Genomic DNA, 13,473 nt, shown 5'->3' with positions numbered 1-13,473 from the left:
AAAAGGACACCTCTCAATCCCAAACCATAACTAATCAGTCACATTCTCAAATCAGTCATATCATACACACTTCAGTAACTCATCATACAGAAAGTATACAATGACATGATCAATCTCATATACAACTGACAATAAAAGATATCCATAACCAAAAGAATACATATATGTAATGCTACTGTACTTGAAGTACTTGCATCATTAGTATAACAACAAAAGAATACATTTAGGGTAATGAATCCAAAAGAATCCAAGTATAGAAACTAGATTCACGCAATCTATGTAATTATAGAAGTAACTTGTCCTTACCTTATATAACTTCGAAGAATATCCTAAGAATAAAGGAGAATGGTTCCAAACTTAGTAAGAAGATCCTAAACAATCATAGATACCTTATTAGAAAAGAGGTCTAAAAGATAGAAAGTCAAACCATTCAAAACAGACCAAACACAGAGCTACTGACTTGCTTGGTCGATTGGTTGGTCTACTGACCCAGTCGACCAAGCAGTTGAGCAACCGAGTCGATAAGAGGCGAATTGATGTTTGATCCGAAACTTGATTTTTATGATCCGAAACATCACCAATCTTGGAGGAGATTACTACAACAATATTCTAACACTAAAGGGTAAGTCTAAACGCTAACATTGATCAAAACATAAAGGTACTAAATAGGAAACAAAACTTTCCATAAAAGTAACAATTAGGGTTTTCGATGAAAACATAGTATGACCATGAAAGGAGAACTAGAGATGAAGGGATTCTCATTCTAGTAAAGAAATAACAGAGATCATACACTAATCTTCCAAGAAAAACATATCTAAACAAGTTAAGAATCGAATCCAAGAATGAATCAAAGGATGGACATTGTTTCATGAAGATTCCACAATGATCATGGCGAAGATCAATGTGAAAGCATGTAACAAAAGAACACAAGGAGATTTTTAGAAGGAATGGTTGCAAGAATGCAGCATCCACTTCATAATCCACATCAATAAGAGATGAAAACAGAAATAGTAGATTACGAGAGAGACTACAAACCTTAGATGGGGAAATAGGAGATGGAATGCTTGAATCTTCACAAAGATCTTCACCAAAATGCAGAGGAGAGGCTTGAGAGAGAGTCTTCACACGTCTCAGAGGGTTTAGGAGGCAGAGGAGACGAAATAAACTCGTAGACATCAATATATAGAGCAACCAAGACCTAAACAGAAAAACAGATCTGATTGGTCAATTGGCCCAATCGACCAAGCATGACAGCAAGGCCAAGACAGAGATTTGAAGGTCCAAACCAAAACCAAACTTAAGGAGCTTCTCCACACACCTCATATGACTTACCTAGTATGTAGAAATGCCTTCGAACCAAGTAAAATAATACTCCAAGTCCATCAACTAAACTCGTCTTCAACTAGATGCAGTTTCCTTTTCAATTCTGAACAAGTTTCCATATATGGAACACCATCATCAACTTCCATGGATTCTAGGTCAAACACCAAGTCTTCCACTGAGATGGTCCATAGTTGACTTCTTCCTTTACTTCATGTCATCAGACCTACAAACAATAGGGTTTTCGGGTCAAGGTCAGGGTTAGGATAGGGCTAGATTTCACAACTTTAGCCATGGTCTCAATAGCAAGAAAGAGTAGAGGAATGAGTAGAATAGAGGATAAGAGAGAGAAATCATACCTTGAGGAAGCAATGGAGATGGAATGCAATGATTGAGACCAAGGATCTTCACCAACTTCAAGGAAGGGCTTTGGGAAGGTCACTCCTCATTCTCTGGAGTCCCAATGATTAGAATAGGGTTCTATTCACGAGGTCCCAATAAGTAGGCTTAAAATAATCAAGAATTTTATGATTTTCGCATTTATTAATCTGTTGGTGGACTAACTGGTCGACTGACCCAGTCGACCAAGCCTGAATAGCAACTTCAGACAGGGAATTTGAAGGCCAGACTGATCCAAATTGAGTTGGGTTTTCTCCTACAAGTCTAGGTTAGAGAAATACCTTCGGAATGAGATCGAAAGCACATCACGTACTTCAACTAAGCTTCCCCCTTTCTAGGTGCAGTTTCTCACTGAACACTGACAGTGTATCCAAGTAAGGTGCATCACTGTCAATATCCATAGGCTTTGAGTCATACACCGAATCTTCAACTATGAGGGCCCACAAGTCTCTTCTTCCACTACTCCGGGTCTTCGGACCTACAAACAACAAGGAATCCGGGTCGGGTCAGGGTTAGGATAGGGCTGGATTTCACACTTGCCAAAAAGTAATGTGGTCACAATATGATCAAATGATTGAAGCAATGATGCCAACAAGAGTAATGTCTTGTCTTCCTTATTGATCTCCTCATCAAGAGCTGACAACACCGTCAAAATTCTGTTGAACTCATCCACGTGCTAGTCAAAATTTGCTCCATCTAACAACCGAAGGGCATATAAATATATTTTTTTAACAACCGATTTGTCAACGACTTGGACTTGTACCTGCTCTCCAACTTTTTTCCCAAACTTCCTCTGGATTTGCCAACCCGATGACTTCACAAAGAACATTATCTGCAAGATACAACTAGATCGTACTATTTGCTAGATCCCTCAACTCTTGCCACTCGTCTTCTTTCATAACCTTTAGCCTTTCTAATTTTTTCCTAAGAGCATAATTGCCCCTTCCTACGTAAGGATGTTCTTCATCCGTTGTTGCCACAAGGTAAATTGTTATGACCATTAAAAAGTTCTATGGAGAAATTAGAACTCGTCATCGTCATTTGAATTATGCCCTTCATACCCATCATCAACCTAAAAGACTTGTCCATTGATCTCCGTATAAACCACAAAATCAATACCATCGAAGCGAAACCTACATAGTCCTGAATGCCCAAAAACCTTAAGAACACCTAACCCCATACAAAACACCTTCATATAAAATCCTGCAGAAACAACCTGTAAGGTATCGATACGATAATATAATAATAAAAAATATTAAAAAACCCCTTTTTTTGTCTTTTCCTCCATCAAATCCTTTTTTTTTTTTTTTTTTTTTTTTCACTATTTTTGTTCCTTCACCTTTTTAGTTCCATGTTCCCCTCCTATCATATTTCGACTTTTCACCTCTTATCACATAGAAGAAAAAGAGATATAAAAGAAAACTTCAAGTTAGTCCGTCAAACAAGACCGTCAACACTGTCTCTCCTCACGATCAAACCAATCGTCAGTATTCTCTTTCTCTTTTTTACCAATCCAATCCAATCTAACAAAGCAACAAGAGAAAGAAGAAAAAGAAAAAAAAATATTTCATGATTCTAGATCTAGAATCGTACCTTCGATCAATCCATCAAAGCCTTCCATGTTCTCCTGGCACCTATCATCTCCTCCCTGGATCTTCACATGCCTCCGGCGACGATCCACCGAACCTTGCTCTGATTCCATTTCTTGAGGATTCAAAATACACAAGCACGAACAAAGAAGAACACAAGCAAAACGCACAAGAGGAATCCACCGAGAGAAGAAAAAAAAAAATCATTATTCTCAAGAAACTTCACACTACTTTCACACCCACAACGTGCTACCCTTTTCTTGCATTGTTCCCTAGGTTATTCCACAGAGACTATTTATAGGGAAACCGAAAACCCTAACTCCAATATAATTACAATTTTAACCCAGTACTAGTAATTGATCCAAACCCTGTTTCAATTACAAATACAACCAAAACTATGATTACATTGACCTACAGAATACAAGACACCCAAACCCAATAGTAAGTAGGCCAACAATGCTCATGGTGGTTTGGGCTATGCTTTACTCGTGCTAGAGGGTGAAGCAAAAGCTGCAATCTAGTCTCTTGTGGTGTTTGATGATATACTATTAGGTGAGGCTCTTTCATCCGTGAGGCTTTGACATTTACAGTGAACGGTGGCTATCCACACATATGGCTTCAAAGTGATTCTGTTGTATGCATTTGGTACACTTAGTATGCATTTGGTAATGCTTCCGTTTTGAGAGACCAGTTTCGCATTTGGTAATGCTTCCGTTTTGAGAGACCAGTTCTTACGCAAAACCATTTTTTAATGTTTTTATGTTAAAATACCGTTCTTTGCTTGGAAATGGGCGTTCGATAAATACATTTTGAAAATATTTTCAAAACACTATTAGAATAATTAAGTTGGTGTTTGTTAAACTTGTTCTAAGGTTTCAGTCGGGTCCAATTTTATCACTTCCGCTTATGTTCTTTGGTAAAAACATCTTTTTGATGTTCTGCAAAAGGCATTCTTCAGACCACTTTTCTAACCGGACCATTCTTGAAAAATAGAAGAACGAACGTTTTAACAAACGCTTGTAACCCGTTCTTCCATTCCCAAAGAAAAGAAGAACCCCAAAACGTTTTTTAAGAACATTATCAAACGTGCCCTTAGGTGTCCAGTTTGGTTCTTTGTAATATTAAACTTTGTAATATTTTGCATCTAACACGTTGTATTCAATCATGTTACTTTTAGCATATTCCAAGGGCATCCAATGGTATTGTCGATCCCTTGGCAAGGGAAAGCCAGGTCCATCCCAAAACTAAGAGTTTAAGTGTGTAATACGGTGGATCGTTTAAAAAACAAAAAACTAAAAAATAATAACAATAATAATAATAATAATAAACCGGTGGTTCGTTTAATGCAATCTGTATTTTTCACCCCCGAAAAAAGAAATGTATAATAGAATGAAAAATGATACAAACAGAGCGTGAACATCTCATCGAATTCTTATTCTTATTTTTTCCCCCTTTTTTGGGAAACTTATTATATTTTATGCCACGTGGCTCATATAACCTCCCAAATTTACATCCTATTTCCTAGCAATAGCTACAAATCTGTGAGAACGACAAAAACTTTCTACCAGAAAATAAAAAAAGAAACACAGAAGCTCACGATAAGATCTATGATTCACGTGAACGCTTCCACAGCTAAGCAAAAGAGGATTTCACCATATTATGAAAAAAGACAAAGTACAACCTCAATTATTTTCTACCCCTAAACACATATAAACTACCAAGTGAAAACCTACTTGAAGAAAAAACTCAAAATACCCCTACACACGCCAAAAAAGGGACAATAAGACCACCAAACAGGTCAGAGCCCACAGTCATTTTTGAAGAATTCGAAATCTAAACATGACCCATGGTAGAAAATGGGCCTCGGAACATGTTTACATGGTGAATATTTATCTTAACGGTGATGTTGGCATGGATGTCATTGCCTGAAGTGGAAACCTACTTGAAGGAAAAACTCAAAAAACCCCTAGGGACAATAAGACATCCAAACAGGTTAGAGCCCATAATCAGTCATTTTGAAGAATTCGAAATCTAAACATGACCTATGGTAGAAAATGTGCCTCGGAACATGTTACATGGTGAATATTTATCTTCACGGTGTTGTTGGCATGGATGTCATTGCCTGAACAGAAGAAAAAAAGTTGGTTCTGCTGAAAGTCGAGCGGTGTCTTTTGCATGAGGAAAATCCAATCCTGTGCATGCAATCAGGTGTACAAAAAGGACCAAAATTGAGACATTTGCACAGAGCCATAGCAAGTTCTGAACCTATAAAGATCAATCTGCTCATTACACTTCTGAACTCTCGCTTTCGTCCAAAAAGTTATATACAAGAAACAAAAGGAAAGCTTGTGCGTGGAAAGAAAAGAGCAACTAAAACATAGCTACCAAGAGTATTTAAAAAACGGGAGACTAAAATCTGACAAAACAATGTTGGACGAACTACATAGAACTGTGATAGAGTTAGTCTACTTGCCCTTGCGGTAATGGAGTTCCAATATCTTCTTTTTCCTGTAGCAAGAGAGTCACAACATCTTCCTTTTTCTTGGAAGAAAAACCTTTGAGTCCTCTTTCCTTCGCAATTGCCTTCAAAGCAGTCAATCTCAATTTCATCATACCATCACGGTCAGTAGGCAATTTACTTGTGACTTCATCATGGGATTGTTTTCCATCACGGGATTGTTTCCTTTTATATTCACATGATTTTGACTGCTGAAACACGTCACCATGCTTATTGTCAGAAGCAACATGAAGTTCACGATTGGTAGAAGATTTGCAGAATTCCAGACCTTCCCCACTTTTCACCCCATTTACATCTCCTTGCAATGTTAATTTCTCCAGAGCAACACAAGGTTCATTAGGATCTCTGTGAATCTGAGTTGTACCTTTCGGTCTCTTTGCTTTTGGCTTTGAAGGCGGACAAAAGCTGTCATGACTGCTGCAATAAGTGCTGGGCTCTGATGCAACACATGATTTGGCAAACTGTAGGTCTGTCTTCCTTGAACTCTTGAGTTTGTTCCCTCGCACTGACTCATTGTTTTCATTGACCTGAGCCACGTTAGCAGATTTTGTACTAGTGTTTTGCGTGGCTTGCAACTTTAAAAGTGAAACTAAGTCATCGTGACTATTATCATCTACAACACCAGGCTCTTGACCAAAGAGCTGTAGGTCTTCTTTGCATGAATTCTCAACAGTAACCCCTTGCAACATCACCAATTCTGCAGGAGTCCCACTAGATTCTTCAACCTTAACACTGGCTGAAGGTTTTGTAACCTTCCTTCTCTTGACAACTGGCTTTGAAGGAGGAAGTAAACTGATTTCTTTATCATTAGTATCATTAGTATCATTAGCAGGCTCCTGAACCCCAGAAGAGATTAACTGAGCTAATTTCGTAGTTTTCTGATTGTTAGCTTTATCATTCATAAATACTGAACCAGGCTTTTTCCAGTCTCTTACCCTTGAATTGGAAGACGAATTTGAAATGACATCTGCAATTGGCGGAATAAATGGTTCATGCCCATCTACAGGGAGAAACTGCATTTCATCCTTTGTTATCTTCTGTTGGAACTTTAAATGCAAATTTTCATCGATAATGCTGTTAGTTGCACAGTTCCTGGGTTCTTGGACAACCATTGTATCTGACACGCTTATACCTGCTGCTACATTAGCTTGCATATCTGAAGGTGATTCTGCAATAGCATTGTCAGTACCAAAAACACCCACTTCCTGTGCGGTAATGGTGACTGGATGATCTGACTTTTCATCATGCTTCATAGATGCATTTAAGCTGATGTTAATACTACAAACATTGGATTCTTTGACTTCCTCTTTGGTAATATTTTTCAAACCTGAGGAGCTCAAGCTTTTCTTGTCATAAAATTTGCCATTTCTATTGCTGAAAGCATCCGATCTGAAGTCTTTGACAATGACAGCCAAGTCTAAACCAATGCCTGCATGAGTGACACTGGGTTCTAAACTATCATCTGTTATGCTGCTTCCTGAATCAAAGTTGCTTAAACTTTCCCTATCACTGGATTCACCAATTCCATCCCTAGAAGCATCTTTGACGACCATATCTTCAAACTGTTCATTTAACAAGGCAAAAGGAAAATGAGGATTCTTTCCAATGATTGAGGTCCCCGTATCTAGAATTATGTAACCATCATATATTGTAACTTGCATATGTGAACAAAAGCAAACAGAAAGAAGGTTTATGCAAGTTCACTCGATAAGAAATGCCTATTTTCTGCAGAGCCTCTGAGGCATCTCTATCAACTTAACATGTTGATAAACCATTTTGGACCACTCAGGTTTTCATTCACTACCAGCGCATAATTCCATATTACAGTCATGGGGTCCTTCAGTTCCTCAAAATGTTAGATGTCCGGAGGATTTTCTTTTTTCTTTCTTTTTCTCTTATAGCCAGATGACATCAACACATGAAGTTTGGTGGAAAACTGGGAGTTGGTTCTTGGTAATTTAAATATCAAGCAAAAGCATCCACACCAACGACCATGGAACTGAACCTAAACCAAGAGATGACTGATTGATAAACCTCATAAGCCCCAGATGCCATCTTCACATGGTATTAGGTCTCATTTTGGATGGCCATTTCAGCTTAACCTAAATTCCTGAGATGCCAAAATTTGATGAAACATCACTCTAAGTTTGGTTGCCCATTGTAGAGAGTAAAATGGAAAATGACTGAAGTAGCCAAGCGTTGCACCTTTAGATCAAAATTTTCATAATTTCACAATGGGATGAAAGATATTCCAAAAACTCCACCAAAATATCTGAACTGTCACATTATTCGTCTCAGCACTGCATCCCATTTCACCTGGAATTTTCACAATTCTGGTGAGATTCCAACTATGTAATGCAGCCCTCAAATGGGTGTCCATACAAGGCCAAAGGCTACATAATCCTATGACACAGAACCGGCTTTGGATATTTTCAGTCAAGGGATGAAGCTATTGGTTTAGGGCTTCATAGGGGTTACTTAAAGTTGCGTTTTAGGGGAAGGATGATGCAGGCCTGGATTGAGTAGGATCAATTAGGCACCAGCCTTCCAGAATCTCAATTCAAAAGGTTAGGATTTTAAGGTTTTAGGTAGTTGATTTGGGAAGAAGAATATAGATTATGCTATTGGGTGGGGATGAAACTTGTACAGGGCTTAAGTAATGATATATGAGGATAATCCCTGAAGTTGGGGACGGTTCTAACAGTGAGATTGGTGTAGATCTGAGTTTGAAATTTGGGTTTTCGGGAGTATGACAATAGAAGGGGGAGGGGGGGAATCAGGATTGAGGAATTGGAAAGGTTAGAAAAAGAATTGGGGTGGGGAATAATTCAACTCTTATCTTTAAAATCCCAATTTTAAGTTCAGTTCTAACATGTTCAAATCTTTCTATCAGCAATTTAACCTCTGTTCTACAACCCCAGTTGACCCTTTTGGACAATTTTTACTGCATCAAAGGGATGAATATGTCATTGAAGCTTTGGTGTAAGTTAGAGGTTTAATGGAGACGTCCTAAAATTTAGGAAGTTGTAGTGATAATGCAGGTGGAGGGTCAATGGTGTTCTAATGAATGGACGAGGCTGGTCCACAGTTCAAGATCTCTAACTCAAAGGCAATCTCACCATTTCAAAAAAGTAGTTAAACCAAAATCTCAACAAGATGTTGGATTTTATTTGGGAACATGATGGTACATCTCAACAGGAATTAGGTGTCATTTGGGGCTGGAACTTGCTATCTAGCTAATTTCAGGCCTCCAGACCACAATGTTGCCCTTAGATTTATTGGGGAAAATAAATAAATAAATAAATATATATATATATATATATATATGAAGTAAAACTTCAAATAGCCTATTGTATAGATAGAATACTCATACAAAGTCCTTCACTCATACATTGATGTTCAAGGTTCAAAGCTAAAAAAACACACGTGCTCATAGATCAAATTATGAAGCTCAACTTATAATCAAAAAGGGCAAAGGTATAATTCCAGAGTCGAGACCAACAGGCCTTATGTGCTAAGCACTAGCCACTAAGCACTAAATGTGGACTAGATGTGCTAATGATCACCAGCAGCAGCTTCTCCGACCAATTATCAGGTGAAAGGTCTAGCAGAAGTGGGAGATTTGAGCTGGAAATCGTCAGTGATATCCAGTCGAGATATTGATTTAGGGGCTTCGAATTGAGTCAGGTTTCCAACCGAGTTGGAAAAAGATTTTAATTTTGCTCTAAATTCCTCTTCCCTGTCAGAAAAAGTGAGATATCTCACAAGTTCTCATTCTGAAGGCTAGGATTTTGACCGAATGGAGAGGAGTATAGTGCTATGATGCATGAAAGGAGCTAGAATTGAAACAGAAAAATGATAAATTATAGGGATTCTCTTGATATGAGGTGATATGGGGATAAAATTGATCGAACACGAAATTGTCCCGTAACTAAAACCCTAAGTGGGGCCCACAAGATGCTCCTAAGAAGCCTCCCTAGGCTGGCCGAACCCTCTAGGAATGGTATTTTGGGCTTTTTCAGCCCAATTTAGTTGCTGGAATTTAATTCCAGGTTAATTCTAGAGTCCAGTTTGGTTAAGAAGTCTTGATTTGAGTTAGTAGTTGAGTCATTAGTTCTTTTAAACTCTAGCACGTGTCAATTAGAGTTTTAATTAAGTAGAATTTAGCAAGTGCTTATTAGAGTTTAAGTTATTTAGACCTTTATTTCAGCATGTTTCCACCAACGGTCCTTGGATTTTTTAATTTTTAGTTCAATGGTTGTGATTATTGTGGTGGGATCCTAATCCATAAAAGCATAAAAAACTAGAACTTCTATCGAGGTACAGCCGAAGGCCACAAACTGAATGAAAAGAAGCTGAAGAAGAAGAAGAAGAAAAGAGAAGACACAAGGGGGTAAAGACCAGCTCCAGTAACCTGTGTCTCCACTCCTAAAGGTTTATTTATAGACGAAGATTGCAGCCCCACTCACTTACTAATTCAAGTATATTCCAAAAATAAAAACTGACTTTCTAAGACTCTAAAGATAGTTCCACAAAGGAAAGATAATATCAAACTAAATCTACAAGGAAATTAAAAACTCTCCAACTTCATAGAACACTCAAAGTTTTCCAATAACGTAATAAAAAATGAAATTAAAAATACTCCAAAGCATTATCTATATGAAAAAATTTAACAAATGTATTAAATTGAGTAGAAATTTCAGCCCCCCCCCCCCCAAAAAAAAAAACTATAATAATTTTTAAAACTTTACTCTGATCCTTCATTAAAAATACCAAGTAAATTTGGAAAAATCATCTACAAATATGATAGAGTACTGAAAACCAAAACGAACTGGGAAACAAGAGGGTCCCCAAACATCTGAATGTACTAAAGAAAATAAACTTGTACTTTTAGGTTCAATTCTAGCAGGAAAACTTGTCCTATGATGTTTACCTAGTTAACATAACTCACATTTTATTGACTAAATATCCTTGCAATCAGGAATAAACATCTTAAGCCTATTAGGAGAAAGATGTCCTAAACGATAGTGCCAATCCAATGGAGACACAGTGTATGGCTTCGCAGCGGAATTGTCAAAACCAGTCAATACGATCCATCTTTCTTAGCTCCTCCACCAATCCTCCTCCTAGTTCGAGGATCTTGAAATTCAAAAAAAGATGGAAAGAACAACACAAGACAATGTAAGGATTTAGCAATAAGACCAACAGAAATAGGACTTACCAAAAATTATGGGACAAATAGTACAAAGGAAAGGTTCAAATTTGGTAGGAGAGAGACATTCCCATTACCAACAGCAAAAGGCTTTTCACCGTTAGCCATAACAACGGGAGTAGGGTTAGGAAACTCAGAAAAATTTGAAAATGTGGATGAAATACCTATCATATGTTCAGATGCCCCAGAATCTCAATCTAGGAATTTGAAGCATAAGACTTAGTAAATATACCTATTTGGGTAAGGTTAGAAATAGATGGATTTTGACTCTACTATAACTGTTGTAGGCGCTTTAGGATTTGATTGAGGTCAACACCAGGAGACAAGAAACTTATACACGCCACCAGAGCAGATCCCGATGAGTTGCAAGTGGTATTATCCTCTAGTGGATGCTATCATATTAACATAGTTTTATGCCCACTTAGGCCGACCATGTCTGTCCCAGCAACTATCTTCAGTATGATTTTGCTTACCACAATAAGATCACAACTGGTTTCCTTTAGATAAATTTAGAGGCACAGTTCGACCTTGTCCCCTTCCTCTTCCTTGGCCGTTGCTTCTTCAACAGATGGATAACAACCAAATCCACAGCCTGCAAACATTGTTGAATTCTCCTTGCTTCCTTAAGTACTTTTTGTCCACTAATACGCAATAACCTGTAGAAGGCGTCATTTAAGGTAGATACAATTTCAGATGTCAAAATTTGACTTTTACCTGCCAAGAACTCTAGATCCAAACCAGTCAAGAATTTTAAAACATAGAATTCAGCTTGTTTTATCTTTGGGTTTCTAAATTGGTGGTAAGAGGTTGATGTTGTTGTAATTCTCCCACAAATCCTTTAAATCCACCATAATATTCCATCAACAAGCGATCATTCTGAGAGTAATTGAACATCCGATCATAAAGGTCATAAACATGCAAAATATTTCTTTCTTGACCAAAGGAATTGCGTAAGTCCTCCCATATCTGCTTGGATGTGTCATGAAACATAATGCTATTTGCAATAGGAGAATCAACACTCTGCCACATCCATATTTTGACTAAAACATCTTCTCAAGTCCACATTTCATATGCGGAAATAGTGGCCATATCCTTCGAGTCTACCTTAGGACAATCTTCTTTCAAGTACTTTGATTTTCCTTGAGCATGAATAAAGACATACATTGCCTTTGCCCAAAGGAAATCATTTCAGGCTCCTTTCAACTTAATACTAGTAATTTGGAAGGGTATACCTTCCTTGGACAGACTTAAGAAGGATCAGCCATTACAGAAGCTTAGAACTCTAATTACTGGTAGTATGAACAACTACGAACATAGAAGACTTAATTGTCTTCTTAAATTTCATTCATGTGAACATTACACCCACAATTGCAGCTTAAGGCTGCTGCAGTCACACACAGTTTACACAAAATAAAAAAATAAAATAAAAAAGCAAACAATGGAACTCAGATGGCCATGACCTCAGTATAATAGCACTGATACCATATAACAAACCAGAACCTCTACTGAGGTGCAACCAAAGGCCAGAAGTTGAGAGAGAAGAAGAAAACAGAAGACACGAGGGGTAAAGACCAGCTCCAGTAACATGTGTCTATACCCCTAAAGCTTTATTTATAGAAGAAGATTACAGCCCTACTCACTAATTCAGAGTACATTCCAGAAATAAAAATTGACTTTCTAAGACTCTGAAGCTAGTCCCCAAGAAGGAAAGATAATATCAAACTAAATCTACTAGAAAATTAGTAACTTTCTAATTTTGTAGAACAATCAGAACTTCCCAATCTATAACAACTTTTCCTCCAAGCCAGCACTTTCTATTTTGAGACAGCTTGCACTCCAAGTTTCCACGTATTTGTTTCTAGAACACCAACTCACCAAGACTTGCTCCCCAAGCATTTACTTGGTTAATGCAACAAAAAGATTCCTACTTAGTGTTGAGTTCATTTTACCAGGCTATAAATCAAGCCCTACTCTTTCTTTGTAAGTTAAGTCTGATTATGTGAATAAGAAAATTGAGTTTGGAGAATTGTGGTTCAAGTTTGAGGGGGCCACAACGGATTTTGTGAAAGCATTATTCTTCAATTATCAGCAACCTACCAAGCATTTTTCTTCAACAAGTTTCAGCAGCCATTGATAGAAACAGCAGCCTGAATCATTAAGTACAGCAGGCCCACCCCCTTCCCTAACCTCCCTACCCCATTGCAAGCCCTAGGAGAGCCTTAACCCTCCATCACAGCCTTCTCCCTCCCCTTCCCCTGTAATTACAGCAGCACCTTAACCCTCACCCACCTCCCCTAGACCTCTCTGAAGCCACATCCCTTGCCCCTCGCCTGCTATGCGCAAGATTCCCACCCCCTCCCCCAGCTGTCGCAGCTTGGCAGCAAGCATCCCAGGCCCCCACTACCATCCCAACCCCCTCTCCCACCCCCATGACC

General features: G+C 38.1%; 1 protein-coding gene across 1 annotated transcript in view; it reads right to left on the bottom strand.

Annotated features, from left to right (window-relative positions):
• Window positions 1–5,176: 5,176 nt before the first annotated feature.
• Window positions 5,177–13,473, bottom strand: part of LOC149002361 (uncharacterized) — a 30,646-nt gene continuing 22,349 nt past the window's right edge. The window contains exon 5 of the mRNA XM_089138023.1: window positions 5,177–7,388. Coding sequence (XP_088994149.1) covers window positions 5,769–7,388 — 1,620 coding nt within the window. The 3' untranslated portion in view covers window positions 5,177–5,768. The remainder of the gene's footprint in view (window positions 7,389–13,473) is intronic.

The sequence above is a fragment of the Hakea prostrata genome, chromosome 10 (assembly GCF_041222555.1).
Source record: "Hakea prostrata isolate BN-2017 chromosome 10, UWA_Hpros_2, whole genome shotgun sequence".
Lineage (NCBI taxonomy): Eukaryota > Viridiplantae > Streptophyta > Magnoliopsida > Proteales > Proteaceae > Hakea > Hakea prostrata.
This window is presented reverse-complemented; position numbering and strand designations above follow the sequence as displayed.